This window comes from Chiloscyllium plagiosum, unplaced genomic scaffold (assembly GCF_037043375.1).
Source record: "Chiloscyllium plagiosum isolate Xiang-an unplaced genomic scaffold, Cpla_swu_hap1 HiC_scaffold_3, whole genome shotgun sequence".
Lineage (NCBI taxonomy): Eukaryota > Metazoa > Chordata > Chondrichthyes > Orectolobiformes > Hemiscylliidae > Chiloscyllium > Chiloscyllium plagiosum.
The window spans coordinates 29,867,131-29,890,671 of record NW_028270141.1 but is presented as its reverse complement, the minus strand read 5'-3'; the positions used below and the strand labels follow the sequence as shown (position 1 = coordinate 29,890,671).

The 23,541-nt window shown below is 37.6% G+C and overlaps 1 protein-coding gene across 6 annotated transcripts in view; it reads right to left on the bottom strand.

The window, feature by feature from the left end:
- The window catches only part of dlgap2a (discs, large (Drosophila) homolog-associated protein 2a), a 974,428-nt gene that overhangs the window by 5,439 nt on the left and 945,448 nt on the right, over positions 1-23,541 (bottom strand). For all 6 annotated transcript variants that reach the window (XM_087978243.1, XM_043678985.2, XM_043678996.2 and 3 more), the window contains 5 exons: positions 16,763-17,121; positions 15,814-15,908; positions 12,603-13,018; positions 6,354-6,445; positions 2,236-2,388 (listed from right to left, as the gene is read on the bottom strand). In XM_087978243.1, the coding sequence (XP_087834369.1) occupies positions 2,236-2,388; positions 6,354-6,445; positions 12,603-13,018; positions 15,814-15,908; positions 16,763-17,121 (1,115 nt within the window). The remainder of the gene's footprint in view (positions 1-2,235; positions 2,389-6,353; positions 6,446-12,602; positions 13,019-15,813; positions 15,909-16,762; positions 17,122-23,541) is intronic.

The window sequence follows — 23,541 nt, the reverse complement described above, 5'->3', positions numbered from 1 at the left end:
TCCAGCAACACATTTTTAAGCTCTGATCCCCAGCACCTGCAGTCCTCACTTTCTCCTAGAGCAAATGCCAGGTATATTCATATACATTGCAAACCTACGATCCCTAATTCCAAGGAAAACAAGGCAACAGTTCCATAGGAATACCATATCCTCCAAGGTCCCATCTAATCCACACACTGCCCTGGCATGGACACTAATTAGAGAAAGTGAGGACTGCAGATGCTGGAGATCAGAGTCGAGAGTGTGGTGCTGGAAAAGCACAGCAGGTCAGGCAGCATCCGAGGAGCAGGAGAATCGATGTTTCAGGCATAAGCCCCTCATCAGTATTCCTGGAATCAGTATCAGGAGTACTGATGAACAGCTTATACCCAAAACCTCAGTTGTCCTGCTCCTCGGATGCTGCCTAACCTGCTGTGGTTTTCAGCACCACACTCTTAAATGGATACTAATTGTCAAATCTTCATTGCTGGACAGTCAAAAATTTGTACATCCCCATTTAACAGTGCGCTGGAAAATACTTATACCTTATGGACTATAGTAGTTCAAACCTGCAACTCATCACTTTTTTGGAGGGCATCAAAGTGCAGTTAAACAAATTCTTGCCTTGCTTCTGACACCAATATCCTATGACCCTCCAAGACACACAAGTTCCAGACAATGACTAAGGCTAAGATGAGATGGACAAACCATCTTGAGAGCACATCTCATTCAGTTCTCAACATCTGAGTTTCACTGTGGATCAGAAATTAAATTGCACAAGTTGCAAAAACAGCTTGGCTCCTAAAACTGAATATTTTGTGGTGAGTGACTTCTCCCAAACATCTCAAAGCTATCTCGACCATTTACAAAGCACAATCAATAATGTGATGGTATTCTTTCCAATTGCCCAGGCAAATATCTATGAATGCTGAAAAATCACAATACCACCCAGGACAAAGCAATCTGCTGGGTTGGCACTTCATCAACTAGATTAAACATCTACTATTTGAATACCATGACTATAGTATGAACCATATACAATATGCACTGCAGATACTTCCAAACACACAAACCCTACCAACTAGGTAGTGTCTGTTTAATTGCTGTCTCAGTTCAACTGCTACTGAAAACATCATCCACACTATTGCCACCTGCACACTTTACTACCTAAATGTTCTTTTGGTCAATATCCTATCTTACCAACCCTACAAATTATTGACAATAATCTAATTACCATCAAATCGTACTCACTTATTATCCAGTGCTCACTGAACTATAATGGCTCCTGTCCTGGCAATCTCTACATTTTTTAATGCATTGATAAGATAGGAACCTACATATTTCCAAGCTGAATTTTGTCATTTATAAGGGATTTAACAAGCTATGATCTTCTAACTGGAAACTTGCTGTAGCCTAGTGAGAAACTTACTGTGCCACTCAGTAGATGCATAAAAGTGATTTGTTTTCCAGCCTACTCCAACCTTCCCCTTTGACAGTTTTTTTTAGTAATTCAGGACCTGCCCTCTGGGCAGCCAGTGTAGTCTCAGCATGAGCAACAGCAAATGTCTAATGAAGAAATCTTTGGAGGTTTCACTGCCTGAAAATGGGAGTCATTGGCTACTGTCTCCCCAGTGAGGGAGGGGTTAGCCCTCTGATCAGGTGGAGCTGCCTGCCTAGCTCGTCTTGGCACAACAAGAAAATTCTTATGTGTGAGAGGGTGCCTCAAAACAGAGGTGACCTCTCGCTCCCCTTTCAGTCACAGCAGCAGCCACCCTAACCTTGCAGGTGATGCTGCAGGCCTTCCTATTTAATCAGAACTATGGACAGCATTATGAATTGGGGATGGGCGGAGTAGAGTCCTCTTTATTGACCATTGCTGGGATGACAATCCTCTTGTCTTTAGTAAGTGAGGTACTCTCTTGTTAGTGAACAGTAACTGAATTTGTCAAGTTCAACTATACACGGAGGACAGTAAGAGAGAATATGTTATGTGAAGCCTTACAGAGCCAGATTCTACTTCCATGAGATTTGCCATCACTTTGACATGACCCCTTTTGCACATGTTTAGTAATTATATCCAGAGTAAAGGCAGGACTTCCCTTACTTGACAATGTTAGCTCTGCTGGTTCTGGATCTGTATTTGATCCTTACATCAAGACTTACTTGAGGTGAGCTGTGCCTTTTTGGGGAAAGTAATATTAGTTGAATATTAACTTTGTTGGCAATGTTTTATTATACCACAGCATCTTACTCTACCTGTTTTTCAAATGGCTCAATAGGTTTCCAATCATTTGCCTTCAGCTGGTGCAGTTCATCAAACTTCATGCTGACATCCTCAATGGAAAGCTGCAGGAGGTCCCAAAAACCTGCCAGATCCTGGGAGGTAGGTCTTGGCATTGCACTGGGATCCTATCAGGTACAAAAGTAATAGATTAACAATTCATTCCAGATACATTTTTAAAAACAAAATCATGTGCAAAATTGCTGAAAAACAGATTTTGCATTTTACATATATCTAAATACTTTCACTGTTCATCTCATTGCATATTCATGAAGCACAATTCTTTGCACATGAGCCACAAATTGGAAACCTTTCTGGCTTGTTACAAATAAGAAAGAAAAATAATGTTGTGTAATCAAAATGGACATAGTAAAGATTTTAACTCATTAACTTGAGAAGGTATCTTTTCTTCCAAGTTAAGTTGTCCTTTCATCTACACAATAAATGAAATAGTTTTCATCCATGAGAGCTCGACAGTTTTGACTTTGAAATATCAATTCCTTGACGTCATTATCACGGAGAACCAAAACATTATAATATCATTTTCATCTCTGTAAAGCCAACTGTTTCATGAGGTAGCTTAATACTTAAACAGAAATGCAGTAAAATAATCTTCAGTGTTTTAAACTGGTTTTTATGCCAAACAATTATCTTTGTTTTAGAGTTTGACCTCCTGAAGAAAAATGATGACACTTTAAATTAAACTTTAAATAATTTTATATGGCACCGTTTTGCTGAACTCTTAATGAACTTTTAATGAACTCTTAATATCTTGTTATAACCTTGACTTTTTGTGGTGCTTCAAAATATGAAGGACGGAGGGAGAATGAGAATTGGACTTTTGCAATGAGGTGGTATGTTTCTCTGATATTAAGTTTGTAATAATTGTAAGATAATGTACAAGAAATCAAATTACTAAAGCAGAATGTTGTTGAATATCAGCTGATGGTGTTAAATATAAAGTTCAGTGACCCTGACATTCCTCAAAGAATCCCTCCAGTGCAAAAAGGCCATTTGGCCCATCAAGTTTGCAGTGACTCTCCAAAAATAATCCCACCCAGGCCCACCCCATAACTCCAAATGGGGTTTTTACCATGGCTACCCCCACAACCTTGGACAATATGGGACAATTTAGCACGGACAATCCACCTAACCTGCACATCTTTGGACTACAGGAGCAAGCCCGCACAGGCATAGGGAGAAGGTGCAAACTCCACAGACAGTTGCTCAAAGCTGGAATCAAACCCAAATCCCTGGTGGTGTGAGATTGCAATGTTAACCACTGTGTCACCTTATCATACCTGATTTCTATTTTGACTTGAGTGAAACTGGAAGAACCTAATATGCAGAAACATGACTTAAACATAACTACATTCACTTTTAGACATATTTATCTTTAAAAGATAGTTGTCGAAAGCTGAGGCACAACTGAGCGTTAAAGCATATTCTTCAATGGTCAGCAATAAATTGGATAATAATAATAAACAATAAAGAAATCTTAACTGCAGCAAGGCACACTAAAGTGTATTGCTGAAGACTATGTTCCGGAATATTGTTTCCATATGAAAATCACAAAGGTTCTCCATAGTGAAGAACTTCCAATTATTATAAGTTGAAATTCAGAATCACCTGTTGCAGTTCTTGTAAACAAGAGAATATCATATAACCCTTACATATTTGTACAAAAGGGCCTCTTGTGGTGCTGTGGTAGCGTTGTTATCTCCGAGCCAAAGATGTGTCACATGTTTGAACAAGTTGATTAGAAATATCTATATTTATATAAGAACCAAATTCTTGACTTTTCAGTTGATCACTTTGGGAATTCAGTTGGGAAGTGTGACCTCTAGATAACTGACTTTACCATTTTGTTTTCTACAAATATATAAACAAAGGCAAAAATCTAAGAGGTCATCTCAGCTAGCCATACTCGCTAACAATTGCAGGATGCTTCAACTTGGAAGAACAAATGTCTGAATTGGGAAATCATTTTCATCAATTTAATACTCACCTTTATTTGTGGGCATTTGCTTTAATACATAACATGTATAATTGCCCAAGTTGCTCTGACAGTCTCAGAATAATTGGTCAGTGATTCACAAACCACCCAACCTACTGTGTGTTCGATGAAAAATAAAACAGACCCTACTTTTTATGTGTTTGATAGAATGTAATCTCTCATAGCAGCAAATTATCTGTTGTTTGCTGTTGGATATTAAAAGTCCTACAAATTAAATTAATAGAAATATACTGCAATTTCATGATTTATTAGATTAGATTAAATTAGATTACTTACCGTGTGGAAACAGGCCCTTTAATCACTGACATGGTCAATGCAAAGTGATCATTACAAATACACAACATCGAATACATACATTCAATTTAAGAAGTGTTAGTTTTCTTGTTGGTGGACATATCTTTCTTGCCCTTCGAATATGAAGGGCATTTTATCTCAATTAAAATTTTACTTTCTGAGTGACTAAACTCGCTTCCTGGATTTTAATGTATAGGCAAATTGTGCATTTATATTAATTAGTTCTATCCATTAATTTTTTTCTTTATTTCCCATAAGACAAATTATACTAATATATGCAATGAGTTAAACCAGTACAGATTAAAAAGTGTCCAAATGAGATGAAAGAATATCTGCAATATAAAACACAGTATTCTGCAAAGTATTTGGGATTTGAAATAGGAGTTTACATCCCTGTTCTGTATATGCAGACAACTTGATACCTGTTTCATGAGTGTGCCCTGGCTGCCTGTGCAGGACCCTATTCCAATATGGCTGGCAAAGCACTGGCACTGTGGAATTCATGTACACTCACTACCCACTGTTTCGGCACCAATGGATAACTTAAGTATCTGTGCATTTCCTGTTAACTTCCTCAATTCTGAAACCTGAGGTCCACATTTATTATGGAAATAGCCATATGGAAATGTTCAACATTATTTAGGTATCATATAATCTCATCTTCCCTCAGTGAGTGGTTTCTTGCCTTTGTCTAATGGGGTAGGTGTGAAATGTTTACATGTCCTGTTGCCTATTTGGGTGCAAATATAGGAATTTATACAAGATGCAGAAAATAAGGAAAGGAATGTATAACTTTAAAATTGGCACTAACTATCATCCGATTGTCCATATTAATTATGCTCTGCCTCTACTCTTCAGGTAATTATCTTCTGCAGCTTCTCATCAATTTATAGTTACATTCAGGTATAGTGAAGCAAAAATTGAATTGGAAACAACACACCAGCAAGCTATTTGTGGAGTTGCAATCTTATACATATTTTTAGTTGTGTTTGAAGATCAGGATGACTTCACATTATAAGCCAGGCACTCATTTTTTTTGGGAAGTAAACAGTAGGTAGTCAACTTTTGATGGAAATAAAAGCTCAAAGTCAAGTAAACATCACAAATTTGGTCTTCTGGAATGCTGTGGTACCTGCTTGTCCTGCCTTTGTGAAAATATTCTAATGAAAATTCTTGTACTTTTTTGTATCCACATTAATTTTATGGTTGTGAGATTATTTGTAAAATGGCATCTTACGTAAATGGTCCACTTGTGTTTATGATGACAATAAGAATTGGTGCTGGCTGCACACAAAAACAAGCACAGAGTAATGATATTGATCTAAGATGTAAGACTCAATCCATTTGTATTAAATAAACAATGATTGTGTTCATTAGTGAACTATTTGGTATTGTCATGTGCACAACTGAAATTTCTGGAATTGATTGTTAAATGTTGTATCTGGAATTGTTCAATTTCCAGAATAAAAATAAATATCATTAAGATACATGCATCATGACGTCAACATAACATCTAGAGACAAGAGGCAGTTCTGTATATTTCATACATAGAGCTTTCTAATGCAGTGAACCAGTTTTGGTTAGGGTGGTAAATCTGGTGATATATATATACATGAATATAATAATCATATCTTGGCTTGTGATGAAGAAATTCAGACTACATAGAACCAACCACTGCAAATTATCTGACCTTTAATATGAGAGCAGTGATATATACAGATTTTGCCAGTGTAGACAGAATTGTAAACTTTTACAAGTGGAAAACACAGGAAAGGCACCTACCAGATTCTGTTGGCAAAGCCAGTAAAACTGTTGGAATTTCTGAGACATAAGAAGCTGAGCACTGCCCACTGCACTCCGAATTTTCCCTAAAGCTGAGGATAAAATAAATTACAGCATATTAAAGTTACTGAACTCCCTTTCTTATGTACATAAATTATTTTTCCTTAGAGTATGAGATGGTGAGGAGATTTTTCAGTTCTGTCAGAGAATCACCAGAATTCCATAGTTCATATTGTAATCATACTGTACTGCTTAAAAAAAAGACATGTTGTGAGCTACTGACCACACTTGATCAACCCATGCTTGGAAAACTCAGAAGAGAGTGTTTACCTTACTCAACAATCCCAGGTGTGCCAAGAATTACACTGACAACTAATTTAAGAGCATCAGTTGGGCAATGTGGCTCACTGGTGCTTGCGGGAAGGTACATTTGTTCATATGCAGGCCTAGGCATCTGAAGGAAAAAGGAATGTGTCTGGACAATGTACCTTTTCAATTAAACAAAAGCTAAAATGATGGGGAACAACTGTCCATGGCAATTCTTGACCGATCAGAAACAACTTGCCTCTTTTTAAAATTTAAACGATTGCTTTGAGGGACTTGTTCCCTAGTGCATTCTCCATGGCAACACCTCAACCAACAGCCTGTTCATTATGTGTACGGGTTGTTGGTGAGAGACTGTTTCTTTCAGCACTTCCCAAATTCTGTACTGTCAACAAATGTTATAACATACGGATATTAGTTGGACTAAAATCACATTCCTGTGCCGAGAATGAGTATCTTATATCATCTTTTGAGAAAATGAACCCTTCACTGACAATAACAAATTGATTGAACTCATTTTAGTTTCTTGATACTGATCTTTGTAAATCCCTGTTATATATTCTCTTTGTAGCTAATCCCAGGTACGGTTTTGGTTAAATTAATTCCTTTACATAGCTAAGAATTGGACAACAATCAGCTAAGTGAAAACACTTTTTAAAAATTATAGTGAACATATCTAGTATCTGTACCACAACTCTTGTTGGAAATCATTTTTAAAAAAAATCTATCATATCTTACACATTGTTTAAGGACAAAATAATAATAAATGTTATTTGAAAAGTAAACATTACAAACTGTAGATATGCCTTCAAGAGCTGTATTTATTTATTTCCAATCCCTGTGGTTCTTTGTAGATAATATGCCAAGCAACATTTCTGCTGTAAACAGCTGCAAGGATTTCTTAATCGCAGACTAATCAGGTTCAATTACTCGCACAGATACACAGAGCATTCAGATTCAAATTACACATTTCTGTTACAATATTTTCTTCCACAAGTTATTTTTGAACAAAATACACAAGATGAAACAACCTAAATTAAGGGGTACTGTTAATTCATTCAAGTAATCTAGTTATTGCTAACATCTTTGAAATCAATCACATTGAAAATGATTTTTCAGTGAATGTTTAACATACTGATCTCTTAATGTCATTTGGCATTGCATATTTACGGTTTCATAGAAACCTTGCTTTAAATAGAAGGGATATAGTCCACTTTTTGTTATTTTTAAATTGTATATTCTAACACTGACCATTGACCTATACTGTTAGAATTTAGAAGAATCAAATGTTGCAGGAGAGAAAGAGACCATTTGGGAAATCAGGTCTGTGTTGGTAAATGTCACTTGAGCCACAAAGCTTAATACAAATCTCTCTTTCTGCCAATATCTATTAATAAATATAATCATTTCAAGCATCTATAAAATTGAATTTTCAAGGGCTTTATAAGCACTGCAATGTAATAGCTTGCATTAGACAATTCAACATTCTCTTGGTCTTGATGGATCATAAGTATTTATTTCTGCTATTTGTTTATAATGGTGGTCAGTCACTGAAGATGTTCACAGTAGGCTACCATTGTACTGTTGATATTGAGGGCTGACAGTAATGTAGAGGTAATGTCACTACACTGGTCATTCAGAGGTTTAGGCAATACTCTAGGGACACAGGTTCAAATCCCACCATTGCAGGTTGGGAATTTGGATTCAATGAATAAAAGTCTGGAATTAAAAGCGAGCCTCAGTGATTAGTATAAAGACTCGAGTGTTTCATTAATGTCCATTAAGAAAGGAAATCTGTAACACTTGTCTGGTCATACAACTTCACAGCAACTGCAATGTGGGTCACTCTTAACTGGCCTCTGAATTGGGGATTCACCCCAAGAGAACAATTAGGGTATGGGCAACAAATGCTGACCTTGCCAGCAACACCTACACTCACAAAATAGTAAAAGAAAATCAAAGTTTATTACATACAAAATAAAACAAAATCATTTTATATCATATTAGAATAATTTGAAAAATACTATTACAAATATCTGAAATAAAGTTTCAAGCCTTTAACCTTACTGGTACTCAAACCTCAACAAAACGTCACCCTGTTTCCACTTTAAAGTTTTTTGTTCGGTGGGCATGAATTCCATGATCTTTACCTGACAAATGTTTATTTATTTGTTGTTATTTCTTTAATCAACACCTCTTCCTCAGACTATTGAACAAATTATTAACACAGCTCACTTATTTCGTAACATGGTTTACTTAACTGCTGCTTTCATAGCCTAGTATTTCTGAAGGCTTTCTTTTACACACTTTAGGCCACTCAGAACTTCTTACCTGACCCTGCCTATTGTGGAACCTGCTAAACTGCACTGCTGTTGGAACAGCCTTTTCTCTCTGAGTGATCTGCTTTTGTCATCTGAAATAAAAACCTGCCCATTTAATGGTCTTCTGGAAGATTCTGGCTTTCTGAAAGGACCTGTGTTTATCTCTGTCTATCTGTGCAACTCTATGACACTTTGTGGCTAGGCAACAGCTCTTTTTCTTTTCTCTCTTCTCCCTTTCTTTCCTAAAGCACTGGTCTGTGCATTTCAAGGATTATTTTAGAAAACATTAAAATAAATGCATGTGATCAAATTTCCTGACAACCCTTATCATTCACAAAACTATTCCAAACTATTAGTATGAATCCCTTGTAAAACACACATGTAAATAATAAATCAAACTTAAAGCCATAGATATTTCTGTCCACTTTAGAACCTATATTTCAAAATAACAATCATCACAGATACAATATTGTATGAAGGAGTTTGTATAGCATACATTTTCTGTAGTTTAATGTATTAGCAGCCTACGCAGCAACATTTAGTTGATGTTGATTACATCCTATTACCAAAAAAAATCTTAAATTTCTTCCATTTTCCTGTGTCTCCCTGACTGATGGAAACATTCTAATATTACTTAACATATCCTAATCTTTGTTTGCCTTTAAGTAAGATTGCTGATTCAGTACGAGTGAGAACCCTAACATGCTAAGTGTCTCTTTATAACAGAATACACCCACCCAGGGTCAGTGTTAATCCACATTCCCAATTGTTAGGATATTTCTTTTTCTCTGAGCTATCTTTACTCAAATCAAGGAGACCATTCCTTTGTACAGCAGCAACCTAGTGACTGAGAAAGCACTTGACAAAAAGAAAGCCTCTTTGCCACCATGAATATTTTTCTAGCCAGTAGTTTTGAAAAAGTATCATATTTTACTGTTCTCACTAACACTGCCTTGTGATCTATACAGACTCTCAATATGGTGACCAACTCTTTATCATGCTTGAGCTTAGTGGAAAGATGTTTAGTTTGAACTACTGCAAAATATTTCTACTAAGGAAAGGACCCAATTACTTGTTTAGAAGTTAAACACGGACCAGTGAAAATAATTGAAAAATAAAATGGATGAGGTGCAGTTAAATGCATAACAATGAGGATGAAAAGTAATTTGTCATAGAATCACACAGCATGGAAACAGCACCTTCAGACCAACCAGTCCATGCTGAACATAATCACAAACTAAACTAGTCCCATCTGCCTGTTCCTAGCCCATATTCCTCCAAAACCTTCTGTTCATGTATCCATCTAAATGTCTTTTAAATGTACTAATTATACCCAATTCCACCACGTCCTCAGGAAGTTCATTCCACATGTGAACCACCCTCTGTAAATAATCTGCTCCTCATGTCTTTTTAAAATCTCTCTCCTCTCACCTTAAAAATGTGCCCCTGAGTCTTGAAATCCCCCAACCTAGAGAAAGGACAACTATCATTAACTCTATCTGTACCCTTTATTATTTTATAAACTACTATAATGTAGTGACAAAAGTCTCAGCCTATCCAGTTAAAAATCACACAACACCAGGTTATAGTCCAACAGGTTTAATTGGAAGCACACTAGCTTTCGGAACGCTGCTCCTTCATCAGGTGGTTGTGAAGGAGCGGCGCTCTGAAAGCTAGTATGCTACCAATTAAACTTGTGGGACTATAACCTGGTGTTGTGTGATTTTTAACTTTGTACACCCCAGTCCAACACCGGCATCTCCAAATCAGCCTATCCAGCCTTCCTTTATAATTCAAACCTTCCATACCCGGCAACATCCTGGTAAACCTCTTCTGAACTCTCTCCAGTTTAATAATATCCTTCCTGTAAGTGGACACCAAGAACTGGACACAGTATTTCAGACGATGCCCCACCAATGTCCTGTAAAACCTGAACAAGACTTCCCAACTCCGATACTCAAAGAACTGAGCAATGAAGGCAAGCATGCTAAATGCCTTTTTCACTACCCTGTCTATATGTATATGAACTCCTAGGTCCCTCTTTTCTATAACATTTTTCAAGACCTTACTATTAATTGTAAAAGCTGTAGTCTTGTTTATTGTACCAAAATGCAATACTTCACATTTATCCAGATTGAATTCCATCTGCCATTTTTCGGCCCACTGATTGATTTATCAAGATCACTTTGCAACTTTAGAAAACCTTCTTCATGACAATGTCATCAATTTTTGTGTCATCCACAAACTTGCTAACCATGCCTTCTACATTCACATCCAAATAATTTATATTAATGACAAACAAAACAGGACACAGAACTGATCCCTGTGGAACACTGCTGGTGACAGGTCTCCAGTCCAAAAAGCAACTCTCCATCATCACTCTCTGTCTCCTGCTGTTAAGCCAATTATGTATCCAATTGACAAGCTCACCCTGAAATCCATGTGACCTAATTTTACTAATTCATCTACCATGCAGAACCTTGTCAAAGGCTTTACCAAAGTCCAAGTAAACAATATCTACAGGTCTGCCCTCATCAATCTTTTTTGGTAACTTTCTCAAAAAATTCAATCAAGTTAATGAGACATGATTTTCCTAGAACAAAACCATGCTGATTACCCCTAATCAATTTTTGTCTCTCTTTTGTTCTCTTGTACCTTTTATAATCATCTCCAACAATCCATCTACAATAGACTCACAGGTCCATAATTCCCCAATTTCTCCTTACAACCTTTCTTAAACAAAGTTACAACATTAGCCACCTTCCAGTCATCAGGCACCTCACCCATTGTTATAGACGATGCACATAATTCTGCAAGGGGTCTCGCTATCTCCTCCCTTACTTCCCACAACACTCTAGGATTTGTTTGTGAAAAGAAAGGCACATTAAGAATGAGAACAGATGGAATAGACAGCAATCAAAATAGAGAAAAATATTGTGAATGCCAAGGATTGAAGAAGCAACTAGAAGTTGATAATGAAGGAATAACAGAGAAGTTTCAAAAGTATTTCCTTTTTGTACTTATAGAAGTGGTAAGTAATAGCTGAAGAGTAAATTAAACAGACACTATATTAGTGATAAAATACAAAAATTAAATATATTAAACAAGTTGCAGCATTGACAACTAAGGTAGAAAAGTCACTAGATTCAGATAGGATAAATTTCAGAACACAATATTGCAGGAGATAGCTGAGACACTAACCAGCATTCTCCAGGAATCATTTGAAATAAGAATTGTGCCATAGGATCAGATGGTGGTAAAAGTTAGTTACACCTAGTTTGCGGGTGAATGTTTAGAGTCTATAGCACTAGACAAAATTAGTGAACTCTTGGAATGATTTCGATTAGTCCAGAATCACAAAATGAAACATGTGATTAATTACTGAATTTTTGATGATCTCACAATGCATAAATTAAGAGATTATGGTGACATTTAGAAATGTTGAAATTCTTAAACAGTATCATCTCTAATTTTCTCTTTTATCTTCTCTTGACCATCCTCTTGCGCTCAAACTTCAGAGTACCTAACTTCATTTCCAGACTCAACCTGAGGCAAATTCCATGTAAATTACACAGTTTCTTGAGAAAAAAACTGCCATTCTTACTTTCTTCTGATAGGTCATTCTCCTCTGCTTCTCGCTCCATCTGCTTACACCATCCTTCCATCCTCTTGGTTTCTGCATGCAGCAGTTTCATGAACCATTGACCATCTCTTCGACAAGGGGACATTCGGCCAGTTTCCACTGGTTGATGGGTAGATTCCAGCCATGGATCCGGTGGTGGAAAATTAGATGTGTCAATGGGTGTTCGATAATCTTCTCTGTAGCCCAGTGGACCCTGGGTGCGCACAGTTCTGAGTGCAGTGTATTGGGTAGGGGTGCTGGGCTCAGAGTGACGCTGGAATGAGGAACCAAACTGAAGTGCCTTGTCCTCAGTGGCCACTGGACTAGGAAATCCTTCTAGTTCAAGATCAGCCTGTACACTAGCTGTCACACTGTTTGAACGCTTAAATCGCCCACGCCTGCAAAACACAATGAATATGTTAGTTATGAGATAAATTGAGAAAGTTGGACATTTTTATGTTGGTGCCAGATATAGCATATCATCCAAACTGCTTATTTGAAAATCTTACTTGTTACATTAGAATTCTGCACCCTTTTAACAATTCATTCAAATTATCAACTTCATTCATACAATTATTATTTATGCTTTGGTAAGGATCCATAGCACTAGGTTTTCAAACAAAAACCAACAGTGCTTGAGAAACTCAGCAGATCCGGCAGCATTTTGTGGAATGATTCTGTAGAACAGTGATTAAATCTGTTTCTCTCCTTATAGATATTGCCAGACTCATTGAGTGTTTACAACATTTACTGTTTTTATTTTAGATTTCCAGCATCTGGTGTATTTTGCTTTTACTGGATTTTTAAAAGCCAATGGGTTCAGGATCTTATACGGATGGTTTGAAGATCACAGCCTTGGAATTCCTCTCCGAATCTCGATGGCTCCAGAACAACTTGAAATGTTCACATGTTTGACAGAAGCACAGCAATGGGAAACACCCTGATACACACTTGATGGATAATTCAGTTCCTTAAGGATTGTGCTAAGGGATGTCTATGGAGAAGATTGCCTTCTTAATATTTATTTTGGAGAACTCAAATTCACAGGTGCACATCAATGTGCATAGTTGGGTTCATTCAGATGGCAAGGGAAAGTTAATTGGACCTTGTGGAAGATTGAATTTTGGTGAGCCAATGGCACTGCACTCAGCACTGTAACATTCCTGTGTTTCCATACCCACTGTATTCTATGCGTTACGTCCTGCCCTTCTGAGAAACTGCCTGCTCCATGTATGGGAAAGACAAAAGCAGTCTCAAACATGACTGCTGCCAATCTTTCGCATTAGCAACAGGGCAGGCAACTCCTACCTCCTGGAGATGGTCAATTACACTAATTGGGCACCAGCCTCACCACCTGTCCATTTCTACATTAAAAAATTGCTACACAGTAATCTTACAGCAATATATTTGCAATATAGCACAGGATCAGGCCTTGTAATTAATACAGGTGCTGGGTTCAGAATTAAATTTGAGAAGCCAGCTCAATGTTATGCAACTCATGAGATAAAATCATATCCTTTAGATTTGTAGTATTTCAAAAATTGTGCTTAAAATATTCAATATAAAAAAGCCCATTCACGTGCAAAACACAAATAATTGATTTGCCTTTTGAATGAGAAATTAACATTCCATTTTGAAAGCCTGAAAGAGTTTCTTAATCCTCAAGTAGTTAAAAATGTTCTAAGTGTCAGGTTTCATTGTCATTTTGAGGAATATCTAGCATTACAAATTTACTGCATTTATTTTATTTCCCATGTTGTCAACATGGGTATGATCTAGTTTTCGTTTATCATTCAGAATTGCTTTAGTGCCACTGGCTGCTAAACAGAGAAACTGTAATTCGTCACATAAATAATTCAGGTGCTGCTGCTTTGAAACAAGAAAGCTGGTTTCCATTTCATTCCCTCTTGTTGATAATCCACAAATTTATATTAAGAATTTTAAAAATCTTAAATATGGTTCCAACGTTACTTTTTTTAAATCCAACAATACCTGGGTCTCATTCAGCTGATTATACAATGGTGTCTAAGACTGATCTTATAATCTATAACATGTTTTGACAATAACCTTCCAGCCAGAGAGGCCTTTTCAATAACACCGTGGAGACTTTTTAAAAATAACAACAACACCAATGTACATTATGCTGAGAAAACATTCCAAAGCATTTTATAGATTGTTAACAAACATTATTTGACACATGGGATATAAAGAGAAACTCTTTAGAACAAATAATCAGAAGCTAGGTTAATGAGGAGAGTTTTGAAGGAGAACAGAGAGGCAAAGTGGTGGCGATATTTAGAAATAGAATTTCAGAGATTAGGACCATAGCAGATGAAGGTATGATCACCAGTGGTAGAGCAATTACAATAAAGGTTGTGCATAAGGCCACCTGAAGAAATTCAGATATCTTAGTGGATATAGGACTCGATGAAGATACAGAGACTGGGAGTGAAGAGGTCATGGATGGATTTGAAATTAGGATGAGAATTTTAAAATTGAGGCTTTGCCGCAATGGAAGCTAAGCTTAAATCAGTGAATAAAGGGTGATGAGAACTTAGTCTGAGTCAGGATGCAGGCAGAGTTTTGGAGGATCTCAATTTTATGGTGTGTACAAGACAGGAGGCTGGATGTGAAGGCTTTGGGACATCTGAATCTAGAAGGAATAAAAGCATGGATGAGGGATTAAGTTATGGTATTTGGTTGTTAGGGTGGGGGAGGGTGGAGTGGGTGGAAAATGGAAATGTAATAGATATGGAAGTAGTCAGTTTTGATGCTGGAGTGGGATCAGGAGTTTAGCCTGAGGTAAAGTAGGACACATAGGTTCTGAACTGTCTGTTTGACTCTCAGACAGTGACCCTTTTCTTGCCTTTAGTTCTTTCACTTGTCCTAAGTGTATAGAGTGTTCAACATCTGCTTTGCTGCTGTAATTGAGTTTGACTCAATGCTGCAAATAATCCCTGAAAAGAAAAGGCACTGACCATAACTTCTTAATTGAGAATCATTCCTAATCAGCATGAGGCTGCACTAATGCTGTAATGAAACACAACTGGGACCTAACTTGTTCCCATTTGCATTTCCTTTCTGACTCTCCTTAGCAACAGAGTCTTTTCTTTCCAGATGTTTACATGTTGTTTGTTTAAATAAAAACTAGATTGCTTAATTTGCAAGAGCACTCATTTCTTGCTTGAATTACCGTTTTTCATCTTCAACCTGCACTCCCACTGAGTGGTACTCCCGAAGGCCTCTGCTGTCTGTGTCTGAGTCTGTTGCTGTCTCCATGGCATCCACCTGGCCCAATATACAGAGTCAGAATGTAATAATCATAGAATCCGAACAATAACAGCACAGAGAAAAATCATTCAGTCCATTGTGCTTGTCAGTACCAGCTCATTAAATGGTGGTATCTACAATCTAATTGTCTGAACCTTCTTATTATATCTCTTTTTTAATTCTCTTTGATGATAAATTCTGATTGAGATGTGATCTTAGATTAACCTTTGTTTCCTCTAACTATTATGTTGCATTTCTTTTTTGCGATTGGTTTTGCTATGATCCTGATTAGTATACATAGATTCATAGAGTCATACAGATATACAGCATGAAAACAGGCCCTTCGGTCTGACTTGTCCATGTCAACCAGCTATCCCAACTTAATCTAGTTCCTCTTGCCAGCACCCAGCCCATATCCCTCCAAACCCTTCCTATTCATATACCCATCCAGATGTCTTTTAAATGTTATACCAGCCTCCATCACTTTCTCTGGCAGCTCATTCTATACACGTACCACCCTCTGTGTGAAAAAAATTGTCCCTTAGGTCTCTTTTATATCTTTTCCCTCTCACCCTAAACCTATGCCCTCTAGTTCTGGAATCCCCCACCCGAAGGAAAAGACTTTGTATACTTATCTTATCCATGCCCCGCATGATTTTATAAACTTCTATAGGGTCACCCCTCAGCCTCTGACAGTCCAGGGAAAACAACCCTAGCCTATTCAATCTCTCCCTATAGCTCAAATCCTCCAACCCTGGCAACATTCTTGTACATGCTGGTGTACATTTGGATAACAGCTAATCTGTGCAACTCATGCAACAGTAGTTATGTGTCCAATTTGCCATATAGAGGATATGCCAATGACAGCTTACTTGAATCCCAATCGAGGACCGCTGATTCTTCAGATACTGTTCTGCCTTTGTCACATCTAAGGTTAAGATGGCCTTGTCTCTGGTTAAAACTGCACTGTTTTTGCTGTTATTGATAGCATGGTGCTGGGCAGCGGCTGACTCCAGTGCAATGTTCACAGCCTTTGTACTGTCCAGGCTGTCCATTGAGTTGTAAATGATCCTGCCATCTTGGGGCCACGGGGAACTCCTCTGTGCTCGGTTCTCATGATATGCATCCTGAGTTGATTCTGTACTGCTCTGGGCTGTCACCGAAATCACTGGTTTGGATGTAGTTCGAGGTGGTACAGGTGGCGGGGTCTTTTTGTAATTAGTGCAAGTAACTGTTGAGAAGGAGAGGAAAGAAGATTATTCACAATGAAACTCTAAGGAGAAACATACCGAGTATAAGGGTAGTAGAGGCACGCCACAGACCACTTCACACTACAACAATGCCAGAACAGGAAAGGTCCATGATAATCCTGATATTAGGAATCAGTTCTCATTTTTGTGAGACTAGTGACCTTCTGATGTCCAGATTGCCATTTCCAGGCAGATCTGTTGGAGAAGACAATTTCAGTTTCATGCAGGTTCTGGGTGAAGGAGGAGTGATAGGAAAGTAGGCCATATAGAAGTGATTGGAAAGGGGGAAGGTGGTTGTGACAGAAGTAGCGATCAGAATGGGGGTGAGGGAAGCTAGATAACAATTAGCTGCTCCTTCCCAGCTTCACATTCAAGTATCTAGTAGCTTCTTCATTCCAGATATTTAATGAATTCCAATTCCACCATTTGCCATGGCAGGATTTGAACCTGGGCCCCCAGAACAATACCTAGGTCACTGGATTAGCACTGGGTCCTGAAGAAGGGCTCATGCCCAAAACGTCGATTCTCCTGCTCCTTGGATGCTGCCTGACCTGCTGCGCTTTTCCAGCAACACATTTTCAGCACTGGATTAACAGCTCAGTGATACTACCACTAGGCCACTGCCTTCCCATATGAATTCTTTCAGCTTTTAGAAGAATGGTACTGTATCATTCACGTTGACAATAGAATACCTCATTGGAACATGAACAAGAACAGAATATTTATTCTTCCTGTAGTTTTTTTTTAACTGAGTCAGGGTTACAGTTGTTAAATCTGCTGCTATTCAACTGTTGCTGCACTGAGTCTCCCAAATATTTCTTTCAGGTTAACAAGGGAATACATTGCTTTTGACATGCTTGATGAAGACAACGAGGAGAAGTAAGGGAATACCGCTTGTTTGCTGATTTTAAAAGTAATTAATTTGGATAATAAACCTCTTCCTTACAGCCATTTTAAAAAATCAAAATGAAAATGGGTTGCTTTTTTCTGCCTTTTATCAATATTTTAGTGCATAAGGGGGAGGATATTGAGGTCAATTGAGTATTTAGCAAGCTCAATGTACCCTTAAATATTTATTTATATAAGAGGATGGGCACCTGGCTTCAGGATCTACCTAGCCTCCATATTATGGGGTGACCTTTGGGGTGGGTGGGAAGTTACTGGGCTGTCTACCTAATCCATTTTATGCATCCACACAGAAACCATACCCATATAAGGCAAGCAATATCCAGGCTTTTCAGTACGTAAAAGCCAAAGGGAAAAGTCAAAACAAAAAAATTGCTCAAGGAGTTAGGTCATCACAGTGGCCTTGCTTATAGGATAGAGGATGTGACTGGCAATTAATCAGAGTCAAAGCGTAAAACAAAGAAGCAGATTATGATACTGAGAACATAACCATTGTTGTGGATTAGCTATATAAAATAAAATTGATTACCATGTGCATCAAGGGTGGCACGGTGGCTCAGTGGTTAGCACTGCTGTCTCATAGTGCCAGAGACCGGGGTTCAATTCTGGCCTCGGCCGACTGTCTATGTGGAATTTGCACATTTTCCCTGTGTCTGCGTGGGTTTCCTCCAGATGCTCCAGTTTCTTCCCACAGTCCAAAGAGGTGCAGGTCAGGTGAATTGGCCATGCTAAATTGTCCATAGTGTTAGATGGATTAGTCAGCGTTAAATGTAGGGGGGGTGGTTCCTCTTCGGAGGGTCGGTGTGGACTTGTTGGGCTGAAGGGCCTGTTCCCACACTGTAGGGAATCTAATCTAATCTAATCATGAAGATAAAAATCAGGAGACTGAAAAGGTGCCTATCTAGAATGAGAACTGCACACATTGAGGAAAGGAAAGAAGAATGGGACATGGACAATATTGGAGAATTGTCCAGAATGATGACAAAAATGATGACAAAATAATATTTTCAAGTATTATTCTGATGTTTGGCATATGAGTTGCTGAGCAAATAGCAGTCTAATGATGCAATTTTTAAAAATAACTGTGACTGTTTTCAAAATATTATAATTTATGAGATGAAATGAACACAAAACAATGCCATTTTTTCAAGTGAGTCAATCTGACACTTCATTCAGTTGATAAAACTCTTGAATGTGATCCAAAAGTTTGTACGTTTAAGTACCAATACAAACAATTCAATGTGATATGAAGGGAATAGCTGTATTACTGGAGGAACTGTGTATTGCATGTCCCATTAGTCTGAGGCAATTGGGGTTGGTAGTATTTGGCTAAGGAGGCAATTGGATCCAAAATGATGCAGATAGAAAAATACTACAGATGCAAGATATTTGAAATATTAAAAGAATACTGTAAGTGCTCAACAGGTCAGGAAATCTCTGTCAAGAAAACATTTCAGGTTTTGATAGGTCTCCTGGTTGATAAGTCTTCAGATTCTGATGGACTTTGTCTGAGGGTCTTAAAAGAGTTGCTTAATGAGACAGTAGATGAGCTCGTGTTAATGTTTCAACAGGCTGGGAAGTGGCAAACATAATTCCTTTATTCAAAAAGCAAGACAGGCAGAAAAGAGGAAACTATAGGCAGTTAGTTTGATGGCTTTCTTAAGGAATATGTTAAAATGAATCATTAAGTGGATTATAACTGGACAATTGGAAGATGTCAAGGAAATTGAGAAGAGCCAGTATGGTTTTGGAAATTGTACTTAATCAATTTATTGGAATTCTTGGAAGTAGTAACATGAGCTGTTGATGAAGGGGAGATCATTGATGTACTTTGCCTGGCTTTTTCAAAAGGCATTCAACAAAGCTCTAAGGATCAAGGAAAGTGCACATACTCTAATGGTAAAAGCATTAATAACAGAATGCTGAGCTATAGACTACATTATCATCACAGAACAACGAGTAGAAATAATAATAATATAGATTACTCCAGTTGATGAATAAAAATTTCCATAGTATGGTACAGAATGTTATGGAACAATAGAATCAATAGCGAAAAACTAGATATATGCTGGACATATTTGAGATATAAAGAAAATAGAAAGTTTCACCTTTTGTCTGGGGAGAATTATCTAGTGAACTGTGCCAAGTGGAATATTAATAGGTAAAGTAATAATTTTGTGTCTGTGGTCTATTACAGGAATGCAACAGAGCAGATTTCTGAGCTCTCGATTTTAAGATGTTGATTCTGACCCAGATTGTGGGATAGGATTCCTTCTATATTGGGTGGTAAAGTCACGCTTATAAAAGTACATCAATTGGCCTTATATGTTGAACCCAAAACCTGAATAAATGTGGGAGCCAATTTTATTCTGTTGCTATGGAAGAATAATAGCCATCTTTTAAAAGCAATCAAGTCCTTTTAGGTTTGTTTACCATTTTCTTAGGGCATTCTTAAAACTCAACAGTAGCTATGTCAACATTTAGCCAGTGGAGCTACTGGCCTGACAATTCTGCTTTTACCATGCAAAGTGTCAAGTAGCTGTAAAGGGCAGTGGTGGAAGTGGAGACCTCCTACAGGATCAGAACTTGAGATGGAGCAAAATTGGGGCACAAAAGGTAAGGTCACATTATTAAGGATTTTAGTGATATAACTTGGGAAATGTGATACAACTGAGTCAGAATTGACAAATGTAACCCATAATTAATTCATGGTTCAACGTATTAGAAACATCACAAGAAGTTGCTTTCAGTTATCATGGTCAGCGACCCCAGTAACAGAATGCAAATAAAATAAAGTAACCATAACATGACTGCTTGATAAGACTTAAGATTCAACATTGCAAAGGAATAGCATCAAGTTGAATATTTGGAAAAATGTCAACCATAAAATTAGATTCCTTACATTATGGAAACAGGCCACTTGGCCCAACAAGTCCATACTGACCCTGTGAAGAGAAACCCACCCAGACCCATTCCCCTACCCTATATTTACCCCTGACTAATGCACCTAACACTATGGGCAATTTAGCATGGCCAATTCACCTGACTTGTACATCTTTGTGGAAAGAAACTGGAGCACCCGGAGGAAATCCACGAATGTACAAACTCCACACAGACAATCGTCTGAGGGTGAAATTGAACCCAGGTCTCTGGTGCTGTGAGGCAGTAGTGCTAACCACTGAGCCACCATGCCGCCAAGGGAAAAGACAAACAGATGAGGGAAAATGATTCATTAACATTTTAACTCCACAGGTTGTGGAGTAATTAATGACATTAATGACAACATAAGAAATGAAAAAAAATCTTTACAAATATTGTGGAGGATTACGGGAAGCTTTAGAATTATGTCAAATTGTTAATTATGAGGGAAGTGTGGGAACTGGAATAATATCCAAACAGCAAGAAACTCTCAAGTACTAAAATTGCTAAAGGATGGAAAGGAAGATGTGAAAACCATAGTAGAAGTTAATAGGTAAGAAACTAAAGGTAAGTGGATAATAGTAAATGTCCTGGCAATGTTAACTTATACCATGCCACTTGTTAATAGAAACAATTTACTTGGACCTATGCATATTGACAGGAACACATTACAGTTTTTCAATATATCTATAATTCCTGACGTGAACAAACGCCTAAGGATAATACATTACCTAACAATAGAAACAAGAGATGAAATCTAAGAGGAATTAATAATCAACATGATGAGGTCACTGATTGTTTTTGCATACCAATTGATAAAGACAAGCTAATGTTGGTACCTTTTAGAGAAAGTAAATATAATCTGAGCAACTGCAGGCCCATCTGTGTAAAATAATGTTGAATAAACAATGCAATCAATTGTCAGAGGGAAGTTGAGAGCTACCTATAGGGGAATAATCTGGAAAACAGCACTCAAGTGGTAAGGTGAGGAAAATTGTCCCTGATTAACTTTCTTGACTGCTTGGAAAAAGTGATATCCAAAATGAACAATGAAAAGCAATCTGATTTGATACCTTCAGATTTCTAAAAAGTGTTTATTGACATTGTTAGGAAAGGTTAAATGGGAAATTGAAAATAGTGGAAATTATGCATCAGCCATCATTCAATTGGTAGCATTGTTAGCTTTCAGTAGGAAGGATCTACACTGAACTCCAGCAGTTGACCATCTGATTCAGGCTGACTCTGCAATGCCATAATAACAGAGTCATTGCCATCGCCATTTACATCAGATATTAACCTCCCCTGCCAACCTCAATCTTTTTAGGTGAATTTGACAGATCTGTAGTATTTTTCAAAGATACTCTCTTAAGATTAGCCCTTAATTAATGCCACACAAAAAAATCATATTGCATATTTATAGGATCCTTCAGCGTGCAAACTGTTTGAAACATTATCTCAACATTACAATAGTGACCACATTTCAAAAATATCCCAGTTGATGTAGATTGCTTTGGACATCCTGTGATTGTGAAATGTATTGTATAAATGCAAACCTCTCCTTTACAAGATAAAACTTAGATGAGGATAAAGAATTGGCAAAAGAAGAAGTATGCTCATTGGGAGGGTGGTGGAGTGGCAGTATAGAGATGAATGACCTTTATTCACATTGATGACTTTGATCAAGAACTGGTGAACTGGTCAAATTTATAAATACTGTTAAACAAGTGGCAGATAAGTTAGACGGAACTTTCAGATGGAAAGGTACAAAATTGACTAATCTATGGCAGATAAAATTCAATTATAGATAAGTGCATCTTGGAAGGAAAATGAATGTCACAAACATCTAGTGGACAGGAAAACGTTGATGAGAGCAAAGTGAAAACAAACCTGTGTTGATAACAGATTTGATACCTAGCCTGCCAAATCACTTCAAAGAGCAACACACTGAGTCAAATGCTTAACTATATCACAATGGTACCAGAATAAAAATGAGAATGTATTTTCCAAAACTGTGTTGAATCTTGGGGTATACTATATATAATATGGCCTCTGAAACAACAGGATTAATTCAAGGTATAGTGATTTAATCAATAAAGAACAGGAACTTCAATAAGTGCTTTCTGTTTCTCTCCTAATGTTTGATGAGGTGCTTCCCAAAACTCACATACACAGCCATATCTCCTTCTTCAGTGACTGTCTCTGATTCCAAATTATCCCTTGTGGATTCCAATTGAAGTTCCAAACTTCATGTTTCAATCCTCTTCAGGATTGCAACTGTCTTTGGGACATGTAAAGTTGCTTGGATAACATTTCCATATCCTGAAATCCACACTCAATGTTGTGTGTCACCAAATGCACACTATTAACCTCTCCCTCCATCAGCATTGCCTCACACTGACTCAAAGCTGTCCTGGCCTTGAGCTCCTTTTCATTCTTCATTTCACTTGATGCCATAACAAGAAACATTTTCTCTTTGCTTCAGGGATACAAGCTCCAGCAATTTATAGCTACTGACATCCTTCTTGATCTCTTCTTCCCTCCCTTCTCTCTGACTTCATCCCTTCTTCAAATCCCGC